This window comes from Desmodus rotundus, chromosome 1 (assembly GCF_022682495.2).
Source record: "Desmodus rotundus isolate HL8 chromosome 1, HLdesRot8A.1, whole genome shotgun sequence".
Taxonomy (NCBI): Eukaryota; Metazoa; Chordata; class Mammalia; order Chiroptera; family Phyllostomidae; genus Desmodus; species Desmodus rotundus.
Genome location: NC_071387.1, coordinates 114,487,224 through 114,501,394, shown reverse-complemented (window position 1 = coordinate 114,501,394; position 14,171 = coordinate 114,487,224). Strand labels below are relative to the sequence as shown.

The 14,171-nt window shown below is 42.9% G+C and overlaps 1 protein-coding gene across 3 annotated transcripts in view; it reads right to left on the bottom strand.

Moving 5' to 3' along the window:
* The window catches only part of CALN1 (calneuron 1), a 480,999-nt gene that overhangs the window by 436,933 nt on the left and 29,895 nt on the right, over positions 1–14,171 (bottom strand). The window contains exon 2 of one of the 3 annotated variants that reach the window (XM_053929788.1): positions 208–403. The exons of 1 other annotated variant lie outside the window; for it this stretch is intronic. In XM_053929788.1, coding sequence (XP_053785763.1) covers positions 208–330 — 123 coding nt within the window. In that variant the 5' untranslated portion in view covers positions 331–403. One more of the 3 variants, XM_045204596.2, reaches the window with a different exon arrangement.

Here is a 14,171-nt window from a genome sequence, read left to right as displayed (position 1 = left end):
CCCACCCACATAATCGCTGTATCCAGCTCGGACATATGCCCTTTCAGGGCTGCTCCCAGGTGTCTTGTCCATTGGTCTCGCCCCCAAACACTCAGCAGCAAAGCCTCCAGACCCTGCCCCACCCCCTACCTGAGGGCAGAAAACAATCAAGTCCTGAGCAAACACTTGAGAAAGCTCGTTTCTCCAGGGGGATTGGGGGGAGAAGACTTGCCAAGTGGGGAAGTCGGGGGCCTGGCTCCTCGGCGGCTCCTCTCCCCCTCCTGGGGCTCCTCTGCCCCCCTTTTCCTCATTCTCAGGCTTCCCCTCTCCAGGTTGCTCAGGCAGCCGCATCAGGGGTCCAGGGCGATGTTCTCAGAGAGATTTGTGAGCACATCAAGGGAACGTCAGCGGTGACAATGAGACTCTGCAAGGAGTGACAGAAACTTACTGCCTGTTCAGTGCTGGTTTGTTATTTACTCAAAGTCAGTTGCCTAAATAATTCACGCCCTCCCTTCCAGTTTAAACAGGACAATGGTAGAAATACAATCCTGGCACAAGAAATATAATTACAGTTGTGACAGATGTTTAGGTATTAATAGGCTTCAATGCCACCAAAGGGTATTACACAATAAAACAATAACATGCCTTTGGAACCAACCTTAATATTTACAGGTACTTTTCCATGCACACTCCCGTGGGACTTGCTGTAGTATAAGCAGAGTGGAGAGAGCTATAGCAGCCAATGTAATTGCAACTTGCAAGAAAGCTCAGTTTCTTGCCAGCATAATTTGTTTCCTCGCCATTGACATCAACAGAGCCCCAGAAACAAAGTTGGGGACAGAGTTAGAGATAGCCATCTTATGGAGAGGATTCTTGCCAAACCTCCAAAGACTGTGATGCCATCATGATCCCAAGGCAATGTCACCCTGACTTCCTTAGACAAAGCAAAGAGCATCCAGGACTAGAGTCCCTTTACCAGTCTCCAGCCTGGACCTGCTTCCCACGTGTAGGAAGTCTCTGGGTCCGTTGGATGTCACTGTCTCTCCCAGGCATCTGGTTAACCCCTACCTGTTCTTTATGAATCCACTCAGGTTAAGGCACCTTGCAGGGTTAAGGCACCCCTCCTCTGTTCCTGCTTCTGTAATTGAATGTGACTTCTGTTCCTTTCTCTCCCCAACACTGCGCCAAGCAAAGCTCCAGGCAGAGAGTAATTCAAATGCATGCTGTATCATCTGGGCCCAGGCAGGGACAACCTTGCAATAACTGGTACTCAATAAACACTTTTTAAACTCACAGTTAATCAATGTTGGTTCTCTTTATGAAAGTTGAAAAATTAATAACAAAACAAAGAATCTCAAGAGATGTAAAGTACAGAATTTAACTGGAAGAATTTTGGTGATGAGAAGAACGAGCCTCGGCCATCATGGATGGAGTCTTTGCCTGAGAACGCCCACTTGGAGTGGGGGATGGCTGCACACCTCAGCGAGCAGAGGCCCCTCCCAGCAACAGGCAGTCCCCACCTTCACTGCTCAGCCCCTGCACATCACATCCTGGGAAGGAGCTCCTTACTCATGATTCTGACTAGAGGGACATTTCCACGCCTGGGAAGTGTTCTCCTGTAGAAGCCAGGCCATAGGAGATGGGACTCAGAAGATGACATTAGGAAGCATGAAGCCTTGCAGAGGTGTGTGCAGTAATGACTGTTGTGAATTGTGTTTGTAAATCTGTCAGTTCCACCCCTGACAAAGGAGATAAGCACAGCTCTCCAGTTACACATCAGTTACTGGAATGAACGAAGGAATGACAGACACACAAATTGACTGTGCTTCGTAACTTCCACCTTGAGCGGAAATCCCCGTCATCTAGGTTAGGGCTGGGCCAGATGGTGTCTGGGTGCTCCTGTAAGAGCTCTGGTTATGGCAAGGAGTTGGGCCCCCCTCCCCCCACCAAAAAGGGGCCCTATCGCCTGTGATTGGGCTGGACACTCCCACAGGGACACCTTGTGGAAAGAAAGTTTGAAGCCTTTTCTTACCAACAATACAGGTATAATACATCCATGCAACAGCACTTGTCTTCAGACACACACACCCCACACCACTTGTGTTCAGGTACACACACACACACCAGGACAGTACATATACACACATGTGCTCTCAGACCAGTCTTCAAATGCTCACAGCCTATGTGTGATCTCAGACCAACACTCAGCCCCATCCTTAGATACACACACAAGGACTCACCCCACAGCCACGCAGCTTCACACAGCTGCACACATCATCTCCGTCAGTGCGAACAGCAATGCACTTCCTCACACACACACACCCCCTTCATGTGTTCATATACACCATGGCTCCTGCTTATCCACACAAGCTGTACACACATCTATATTTTTTACTCATCTCTAGTTATCATGTTAAGTTAAAAAGGAAAGCAATTTTCCTGTACCATTACAGTAGAAATGAAAAAAGAAAGTGACGTTTTATTTTCAGATATGCCTTTAGTTGCCATGACAGTACGAGAACCATGAAAGCTGTGATTGGTGGCAAATGCAGATTTAAAAAGAGTAATTAGCTCCCCTCATACAAGACCTTCCAAATACACTGAGTGTCCCCCCTCATCAGTCCCTTCAAGGCAAAGCGGACACCAGGGCAGGGCCACACCACAGTGCTATTCTAGCTGCCACACCAGCTACAGGACCTGCCAGGAGCTCTCAGCCAGGATGTCCAGGCTGATGGTCACCAGGGATTGAGAACCCAATCCACTTAATTACTTGGAACTCACTCACGGCTCAATAGGAACATGACCCTGGAGGTGGCAGTTCTCCACAAGGAACAACTGCTCCTGCTGCTCAGCTGGCCTCTGATGCCCTTTACTGCAGCACTTACTCTGTATCAGAAAATCACAAAGCCAAGGGGCTGGCCCTCAGCCAAAATGGGAGTTGGCTCCTCCAGCCAGAAGCCATCTCACCGGGATGCTCCTCTGCAGGTCAGGGCTGGCCTGACACACAGTGGGGGGAGCCAAGCTGCCCTCCATAGGCTGGGAGGGGGCAACTACAGCCAGTTAATGCAGCAGCCTGAGGTGGCACCTGCAGAGAAGATGAGCATGCAGCTCCTCAGCTCACGAGGAGCTTCTCGAAGACAGGAGCCATAATGCATGCACCTCCAAAGATCTCAGTGGTCTATGCACCTTGGGACCCACAGTAAATACCTACTGAAAAACGGCTCGTGGTCTCCAAATTAACTGGTTGCCTCACTTCCTGATGAGATTCCTAGGGGCAATTAATTTCCAGAATTTCCCCTTTAAGTGCATTTGCCCTTATTGTCATCACCTGAAAGGTCGGCCGGGAGCTGGTGTAGGAGCCCAAGTCCTGATGGCAGTTTTGTGTTAATTCCTGGGCCCACGCTAGTGTCCTTTTCAGCTTTCAAGTCAGTAAATGATCTACCAACTTCACTCAGCACTTAAAATGTTCCTCAAGAACTGGCCACCCAGTGTGAGGCACTCTAGGCCGTCCAAAAAGGGACACCATGTTGGTTCTGCCCTCAAGGTGTTCCTTCGGCTCAATCACTTTTACCAACCTATTAATGCAGAGATTGGGGTAGTGATGTAGTTAAGAACATGGCTAACTGAATCAGACCGTGCAGTTCAAGTCCTGGCTCTGCCACTTATGAGCTGTGTGATCTTAGGTAAATTACTTAACCTCTCTTTGCTTCAGTTCCCTCATCTGCAAAATGGAATTGATAATAATGGCACCTACGTTTTAGGATTATTGTCCAGTGTTTGTCACAGAGTAAGTACTACATGTGCTAGTTACCATTATTCATCTGAGCATCTACTCTTCTCAGATGGGTGTTGGGCTAAACCCATAATGGGATAAGGGGGAGGAAGGTACAGGGTGAGTCCACAACAGGTACAGCCCCACAGAGCTCAGAAGGAAGCCAGGGACACAGACACAAACACACAGACCAGAGAAGGAGTCTGCTCCTACTCCTTCAGTTCAAAGAGCCAGTTTGTCCCTAAGAGGATTGGGAAGAAGAGGTTTTGATTCAATCCCACAAAGTGAGTTCTTAAATGAACCCCTGTTCCTGCTCCTGAGGAAGAGAGACGTAGGGATAGAGGCCTGGTGAATTGGTCAACCTTGTCACTCCAGCATATGTGGCTGTGAGCATTCAGCTGGATGCACAGGCCACAGGCAAACTCAGTCCTTCATGGATTTTGGTCCTTTTGGGAGTGTCTAAAATTACAGTCACTGTGGGAGCAGGAGATGCTGAAAATCTAATGTTTATGAACAATGTGTATGAGCATGAATTTTTATTGGCATGAATAATTCATAAATACGGGGTAGATGGTTTTAGTTTCTGGGAACCCCAAGGAACAGTGATTCCCAGACTGATACTCCAAGGTTCAGTTCAAATGTTCACCAGAAAACACTTCCTCCATGGTGACCACATGGAGCATCATCAGGCTGGAGTCTCTGTCTGTGGCTGCTGCCATACTTTACGGTTGTTGGTGGCTGTGTATAACCATAACTGTATCCTCTGTAATGTTTAACAAGCGTGTTGCATGTGGGTCTTTTCTCTCAAAGCCTTCCACACATGTCATCAAATTTGATCCACAAGTAAAATTTATTTTTGTTACAACTGAATATAATTCTGGTTTTCTGTTCATCACTTTGTAACTTATTTTTAGCATATTTCAAGTACACAGTCCATTGTTATTAACTAGTCATCTTGCTGTACATCAGGTCACCAGAACTCCTTCATCTTATAACAGAAAGTTTGTCCCCTGTGACCAACACCTCCCCTTGCCCCCCACACTCTGGCCCCCGGTAAACACCGCTGCATTCTCTGTTACTGTGATTTTGACTTTTTTCCTTTTTTAGATTCCACGTATAAGTGAGATCATGCAGTATTTGTCATTCTGTGTCTGGCTTATTTTACTTAGCATACTGCCCTGCAAGTATGCTAGTGACAGGTATGCAAGTGAAGCAAGTGACAGGATTTCCTTCTTCTTTTTTATTTTTATTTTTATTTTTGGCAGGGTTAATAGTCCATTGTATATATGTACAACATGTTATTTATCCAGTTGTCTATTGATGGACCCATAAGTTGTTTTCACTTCTTGGCTACTGTGAATAGTGTTGCAAAGAACACAAAGGTGCAGATATCTCTTTGAGGTAGTGATTGTATTTCCTTTGGATATACACCCAGAAGTGGGATTGCTGGATCTTACGGTAGTTCTATTTTTAATTTTTGGAGGCAACTCCATACCATTTTCCATAGTGGTTGTAGCAATTCATATTCTTACTAATAGTGCACAGTGTTCCCTCTAATATAATTCTGTTTGGAAGGCACCTCTTGGACAAAACGTGGGGTGAGGTGAGTCATGCCACATGGTGTTCAGGGGAGCGCGATTTGCTGAGAACAAGAAGTCGGAGGCACAGTGTGTGTGAGGTTTAGCTGGCCCCAAAGCTGAGCCCTGCACTTACTGGACGTGTGGGCACTGGCACTCCTTCTACATGAGAGGGGTTGTCAGGGAAGTAGGCATTCTGCTCGAAGTGCTAATGAGCAGCAAAGTCTAACCACGGCGCCTGTGTTTACTGAGTCTGAGACACTGTCATCTTGTAAAAACAACTGTTCTTCGTATTAAAGTGCTTTATTACTAAGGAGTATTCAAAGCACATATAAAAGATAAAAATAAACTGCTGGTCTGGCATGTAGAAAATATTCATTGAGCTCTTGAAAAACACAGAAGTACATACTAAAGATCCCTTATGTATCATGTAAAGACAAGTAGATCTGAGAGTGTCATACCAAACATAATAAATCAGATGGAAAAGGACAGGAACTATATGATTTCCCTCATATCTGGGGTATAACACAGAAATCAACAAACAAACAAAAAATACCACATTCAGCAGACACAGACAACAGAAGAGTGGTTACCGGAGAGGAAGGGGGTGGGGGAGGATGAACAGGGTACGGGGGTCAAATATACGGTGACAGAAGGAGACTAGACTTGGGTGGTGAGCATAATGCAATGTACAGGTGCTGCGCTATAAAACTGTACACTTCAAACTTATGTAATGTCATTAGCCAATGTCACCCCAATAAATTTAATTTTTAAAAAATTTCATTTTCTCCCTATTTCTATTCAAAACCAATTTGATATCATGAAGATAAAATGTGTGCCCAGGCAAAGCCCAAATTCGAAGCCCAAGTCTGAAAAGTAGAACCGATTCCTCAGAAACACCTGCATTACAGCTCTGCGCGGGCTACTGCTCAGGAGCCCTAATGCCCCCTCCACATCCTGGCCCAGATCCACACCAGGAATCATCCTCAACCCTGGTTCCTCAAAACAAAAACCATGACTATACGTGGTTCAGAGCAGTTAAAGTGGAAAATTACAATAAGATAGGAAATAATGGCTATTTTCCTAACATAGATACATAAATCCACATTAATCCAAAAACCAGTGTCTAGCCTCTTACTTTTGAGGAAACACCAGAGACTCAATTGCTAAACTCAGTAAAAAGTCACTGTCACCACTACTATTAATACTGTATTATAGGCATTAATCAACACGATTAGATAAGTGATTAGAGACATAAGATTGGAAAAGAAAAAGTGAGATAAAACTCTCTCTCCTTGAAAACAATGTGATTATATATCTGGAAAACCCAAAAGAATCCTTGAAAAACCTATTACAAATAATAAGAGAATTCAGTACATTTGCAGGATTTAAGAGCAACATACAGAATTTATTAGACTTCATGATGGAAAACATCTTGAGAAAAATAATCTATGAACAAAATCTATTTACAATGGCAAAAATAATTAAATATATTAGAAGTTCTATATATTTAAAAGGTATATCAAAAGAAAAAGTGGTTACAGGACCTGCGTGAGAGCTTGGAGAAGAATGGCTCCCTGCCATGAGGCCACACCTGCTCGGGCTTACTATGGCAGCCCAGTAAAGCTGGAAGAATACGGGGATGCTGGCAGATGTAACTGATTGTAGGAGGAGTCGGAAATGGGGCAGCAAAGGAAGATGGGCACTGGGATTTAAACCTAGCCACCGCAGCCATAGGGAGAGAGGACCACTCGGTTCTGAGGAGAAAGGGGAGGACCATGCGGTTCTGATGGAGTGAGTAGGAGAGAACCATGTGGTTTTGGAGTCCTTCTTTTTGCCATGCAGCTTAGGCAGCAGGAGAAACTTTGCCGAGAAGAAGGGGAGAAAGGACTCTTGCTGGTGGGCCATGAGAAGGTGCCACATGGCTTTGGATTCACAGGAGATTGCGGACGCGACGCAGTGGATGGTGCCGGGAGCCTGAATCACGACTTCTACTTGTTTTCCTGAGACACGGTACCCCGGACTGGGCAGATGGAGAGGGAAGGACTGTGCATCTGTGGGTATTCTAAAGGACTTTAGTATCTTATTGAAGGCATTAAGTCATTACTCTAAGTTTGTGTAACTTTTAAATAAATAATTTCTTTCCTTTTCACCAGTAAAAAAAAAAAAAGAAAAAGAAAAAGAAAAGCAATTCCTAAAATAGAAAATAAATAAAAACATTCAACTACAACTATATTTCAGGTTGATGGCTTAAATGAAGAGAGAAGAATTTTTTCTAATTATGTTAAAACATAATATTTTGACTTTATATCCTAAGTGGGACAGATCTAAGGACAAAAAGAACCACAGAAAAATCATAAGCAAGTTAATATCATTAGGAAACAAGATGTTCTATATTGGAGAAAAGAGATATAAATATAAAATTTTAATGTGAAAGAAAAACCCTGAAATCTAATATGAATAAGAACATCAGTATGAACTCAGAATCTTTTTTTCTTTTAAGAGTATGCATGCCAGGTCTATCACTGAAAAGGCTTCAAAGTAATTAAATTCAGTAGCAATGAACACCATTAGCACTCAATCTGTGGTCTCTAAATACCATTTCCAGCTGTAAATAATCAGCTCCAGGGGAGAAATTGTGAAAATCAGTCTGGGACTTCTTGTCAAGTTCAAACACAGGTAAGCCCCCAGTCATGTCAAGTGACAGAAGAATCAACGTGAAGACATGTCCAATGGCCACATATGGGACAATTCATTATTCTGAACACTGATGTGAACATAACTGCTAAGGTGCCAACTAATTATTATTTTTAAATGATCAATGAAATAAAGTATAAAGCAATTACCCTGAATTTTCATTTTTTAAATTTTGTTTTTCAATTATAGTTGACATTCAATATCACATTAGTTGCAGGTGTATAGCATAGAGGTTATTATACATTTATGTAATTTATGAAGTGATCCTCCGGTAAGTCTAGTACCCACCTGGCTCCATACATAGTTATTACAATCTTATTGACTATATTCCCCACGCTGTACTTTACATCTTCATGACTATTTTGTAATACAACTTTTCTATGCAGATTGTATTATAAGGTAACCAAATAGTTGATAAGACCAAGTTCTTCTTTACAGAGGAATCACACCTAATCAATTAAGAAGAAAGAACATCACCATTTTGCTATCTCTAATGAAATAATAGATCTAGGTAATGATCATAAATGCTTACTAAAATCATTAGGTATAAGGTTGATAGAGAACTTAATCATGGATGGGTCAGGCTGACAGAACCTCAACCTTAATATAAATGAAGTGGGATAACCACAAAGTAAGTGCCTTCTCATTTGAGGTAAGAGGAAGCACACAGCACAACCTAAAAGTGTCCTTTATATAAAGAACAGAATACAAATATAATCCAGTCCTCAGATTTAGATATAGGGTCATGGGAGCAAAAAGAAATATGTTAAACAACACATGAGAACCGAGTAAGTAAAAATCAGAATGTGGGAAATCCTACAGGACTAATTATATTTCTGTTACAAATAAACAGCATGGGAAGAAAAGAAGGACACTGTTATGGATTAAACAGTATGTAAAAGAACTATGAGTTGTTAGCTATGGACCTCATTTGAATTAACTACATAATTGAGGCAACAGGGAAAATAGAACATGGAGATTATATTGAGGAATCATTGTTAATTCTGTTGGGAGTGATAATGGTATTTTAGTTATATTAAATAAAAGCAACCATATCTGTTAGAGATACATAGTGAAGTATTTTCACGTGGAATTAAATGTTATATAAGAAATATAAAACAAGATTGGAAGAATATCATAGTTACTGAAGTTTGTGTTTGCACACATGTAGTTTCATTGTAGTAGTCTCTCTACTTCTGTGTGTACTTGTAAATTTCCACAAGAAGGTTTTTTTGTTTGTTTTAATGGTTAGAAAGAGAACTTGGTGAGTCTAGATCTTGGCAAGGCCATCATGTGTAAATTAGGGGAAAAGAAATATGCTTTAGACACATATGGTCAGTATTGCATTCAAGTGGGGCTGACATTCAATAGCATTGGCTAAGATGAGCAGTGTTGGAGGTGGAAGCCAGGTTAGAAACTAGAGGACAGGACAGGAGTCTTTTCTTAGCTTTCCAAGCCTAAGTAAGATGGATAGGAGGGTTTCTGCCACCCTTGCTGTGATCATTTACCTGGTAGCTAGGCTTGTCCCTACAAATATGCTCAGGGATTGGCATTAGTAGACACCTAGTAAGTGTTTGTTGAATGAGTGTCAGATGTTATTAAGTCAACTATCTACAGGAAGTGCTGGAATGCATTCCAAACAATCTGCCTCCACTCAAAATTATCCCTTTCACACAAGCTGATCACAATAGCTGGAATTTCCACAATTATAGATACTCCGTTGGTCCATGGCATTGGTATTAATACAATTGTTCTCCAACATAGTGTCTCTATGCAGTGGTGTGTCATAATTGGTTATAAGGTAAGTGACAAGTAGGTTGTTACTAATAATAGTAAAGCAATTTAAGAGAAGTATATTATTACTGTATATAGAAAACCCTAAAGACTCCACCAAAAAACTACCAGGACTGATGAATGAATTCAGTAAAGTAGCAGGATAAGAATTAATATTCAGAAATCAGTGGTATTTTTATACACCAATAATGAACTATCAAAATGACAAATGAAGAAAACAATCCCATTTAGAGTTGCAACAACAACAACAAAAAATAAGGTACCTAGGAATAAATTTAACCAAGGAGGTAAAATATCTATACTTGGAAATTATAGGATACTGAAGAAAGAAATTGAGAAAGATACAAATAAGTAGAAGCATATGTTGTGTTCATGGATAGGAAGAATTAACATCATTAAAATGTCCTTACTACACAAAGCAATCTGTAGATTCAATGCAATTCCTATTAAAATACTAATGGCATATGTCATGTGCCATCAGTACATATGGCAGATCTAGAACAAATATTCCCAAAATTTATATGGAAATACAAAAAACCCCTAATAGCCATAGCAATCTTGAGAAAGAAGAACAAAGTTGGAGGTATCAGGCTACCTGATATCAAACTAGACTACAAGGTCATAATAATCAAAACAACACAGTACTGGCATAAAAACAGGCATATAGAGCAATGAAACAGAACAGAGAGCCCAGAAATAAACCCATGCTTTTATGGTTAATTAATACTTGACAAAAGAGGCAAAAACAGACAATGGGGTAAAGATGGGGTCTATTCAATAAATAATGTTGGGAAAATTGAACAGATATGTGCAAAAAAATGAAACTAGACCACCTTCTTACACCATACACAAGAATAAACTCAAAATGAATTAAAGGCTTAAATGAAAGTCACAAAACCATAAAAATCCTAGCAGAAAATGTAAAATCTCAGACATTTCTCATAGCAATATTTTTTTTCTGATATATCTCCTCAGGCAAGGGAAACAAAAGAAAAAAAAATAAACAAATGGTACTACATCAAACTAAAAGCTTTTGCACAGCAAAGGAAACCATCAACAAAATGAAAAGACAACCCACTGAATGGGAGAACATATTCACCAAGGATACATCTGATAAGGGTTAATACCCAAAATTTATAAAGAACTTTACAACTCAACACCAAAAAAGCAAATCCAATTAAAAATGGACAAAAGGCCTGAATAGACACTTCTCAAAAGGAACACATAGATGGCCAATAGACATATGAAAATATGCTCAACATCATTAATGATCAGAGAGATACAAATTAATACCACAATGGGCTATCACTTCACACCTGTCAGAATGGCTATCGACACACAACAAATGTGGGTGAGGATGTGGAAAAATGAGAACCCTCAAGTACTGTTGAACCTGGTGAGAATGCAGATTGGTGCAGCCATTGTGGAAAACAGTATGGAGTTTCCTCAAAAAATTAAAAGTGGAACTGCCTTACGACCCAGCAATTCCACTTCTGGGATTACTCATATACCTGAAGAAATTCAAAACACTGACTTGAAAGAATATATGCAAGTCTATCTTCACTGCAGCGTCATTTACAATAGTCAAAGCTTGGAAACAGCCCAACCAGGAAAGTGGATAAACAAGGCTATGGTACATTTACACAACGGGATACTACTTGGCTGTAAAAAGAAGGAAACCTTACCTTTTGTGACAGCATGGATGCACCATAAGAGTATTATGCTAACTGAAATAAGCCAGTCAGAGAAAGACAAATGCCATATCATTTCACTTACATGGGGAATCTAATGAACAAAATTAACTAACAAACAAAATAGAAACAGACTCATAGATAGAAAGAACAGACTGCAGCTGTCAGAGGGGAGGCAGGGTTTGGGGACTGCGTGAAAAAGGGAAAGGGATTAAGAAGAAAATAAACAGTCACAGACAACAGGATGGTGATAGCCAGAGGGCAAGAGGAGTGAGGGGAGGCAGAAGAGGACAAAGAGGGGATAACTGGTGCTGGAAAGCAACTTGACTTTGGGTGGTGAGTGCATGATGCAGTATGCACATGATGTGTTATAGAGCTGAACACTTGAATTCTGTATGGTTTTATTAATCAACGTCACCCCAATAAATTCAATTAAAAGATAGAGAAGTGTATCATTAGTCTTACTTCACAGTACAAGGATAGTAACATAACCAGAGAATCTTGCATGGAATAGTGAGAAAGGAGGAGGTATCTGTTGCCTTGTCCTGGTCTTGAAAGGCCTCGGTAGGTTCAGCCTTGCTTCAGGTGCTACTGTGGCTGGCAGGCCCAGCAGGACTCGGTGGTCAGTAATTCCTCCAGGCCTGGCCTCTGAGCCCCAGATAGCTCTGCTGGGACCCCAGGCTGCTCCCCATCACCTTAATCTCATCCAGTCCCTGCCATCTTGGCCCCAGATCCATCCTCTGACCCCAGGGCAACAGTACTCAAAGCTAAATCATGTCCCACTTGCTGTGCCGGCACACCTCGCAGAATCTGGCTCCCCTTTGTACGAGGCCCTTTTGTTCTGATTTCTTCATAATGAATACAACATAATACCCTATTTAATGAGCTCTGAGACTCATTATTTTCATGTTTTAACATCTCTGAAATCAGGGAGCCCGTTACAATCATTGATGTCCTGAGTTGGGTGAAATATGTAGTCATTGTTGACTCCAATTAAGCCCTTCATGTTAGGCATACTGCTAGGTACTTTCCATACATTTATTCATTTAATCCTTATGATAACTCTAGGAGGCAGGGACCGATAGTAATATTTCAGAGATGAAGAAACTGAGGCACGAGGTGCAGAGCTGGCAAGTGGCAGAATAAGGAGCTTGCAGGCTGTGCTCCCAGGTGCGGCTCCTCGCCTGATCTCCCTATCAGGGCCCATGGGGTTTCTGCAGACAGGCCACAGCGGTGCCAGGTTAGCATCCTCCCTCCAGCCCTTGGGTTCACCGGAGCATCCTGGCAGGGCCTTTCTGGCCACCAGTAGCCTCTCTCTTCACCCAGCACGCTGTGCGATGTTGTCCCTGGCCATGAGTGTCGTGACATGAACATGGTTAGCAAATATGGCTCGCTACTGCCTCTGGCACGCATGTCAGGAACTCTGGGGGCCAGGAGCATTGTCTTTGCTTCCGGGTGCTCAGTATTCTGTCATGAACCCTGTGTGGGTCCTGTCCTCTGCCTCCTCCACCCTGTATCCCTGACTAGGGAACTGTCCCCAAGGCACCCAGGCTCCCCAGCTAAAATCGGTCACACTGGAGCTCTTTCCCAGACCACGAAAAGAACCCTGATGGCTCCCAAATGTAGGCTCAGAATGCGGACTGCCGCCCGAACCCCACCCTGGCCCAGCCAGGTCCCGGTGGTCATCTGCAGCACAGATGAGCCTGGGTGCCCTAGGCTCCTGTGCCACCCAGGGCCAGCCACTAGATAAATTGACTCCTCACCCCTGTCCCCCAACCCTGTTCCATTGAACCTGGCTTGAGAAAACCAAATTGGCACATCAAAAATACCCCACATTTCAAGTCAAGCCACAGGTCTTGGTTAAATCCCTTTGTCCCCAGCCCTGGGAACAGTTTCCAAAACCAGTCATCCACAGGACAGAGAAATCCCCAGTGCCCCCAGCAGTCTCTGGAAGATCCCTCTCCCCTCTAAACAGAAGCTCCTAGATCATAGAGGCCACAGCCCCAGGCCTGGCTTTCCAGGGTGGACAATGTCCATCCACCTGCCTCTGGCCCACTGCTGGTCCTATTCCTGAGAATGTTCCCTGAAGGCCAGGCAGGCTGGCACATGGAACCCACCTGGAGGCCACCTCATGCACAGGGGGATGTTAACATCTGCTTTTCCACTGGCAGGCATCCTGGCTGAGGTTGCTGAAGCTGGTTCTGCTTCTCTCTCTCTCTCTCTCTCACACATACACACACACACACACACACACATTTCCCTTTCCTTCTTCTGTCGCCAAGGCTTTCTGTCCTTATGAGTCCCCTATTAGAATTAAAATACTCCCAAGAGCAATTAAGCTTTGGCAGCTAATAACCTAATTATCAGCTAATACCATATCTTCTCATCGCCCCCACTGGGTGGGAGCAGTGGAGGAGAAGGCTGATTCACATTCTGGAATCAGATTGTGGAAGGATCCAGATTCAGAGAGTTTAACAGGAGGCCTGGACAGTCTGCGGTGGGATGGGGACCAGGCCAACAGGGCTGGGTCCTTAACCAGGGATTAAAATTATATGCTGAAATCAGAAAAGCAACCTGTGAAGGAGATCAACCCAGTCACTTCCCAGTTCACAATTGGAAAGACTGAAACTCAGAGAGGCTGAGAAATTTCCAAAGTTCACA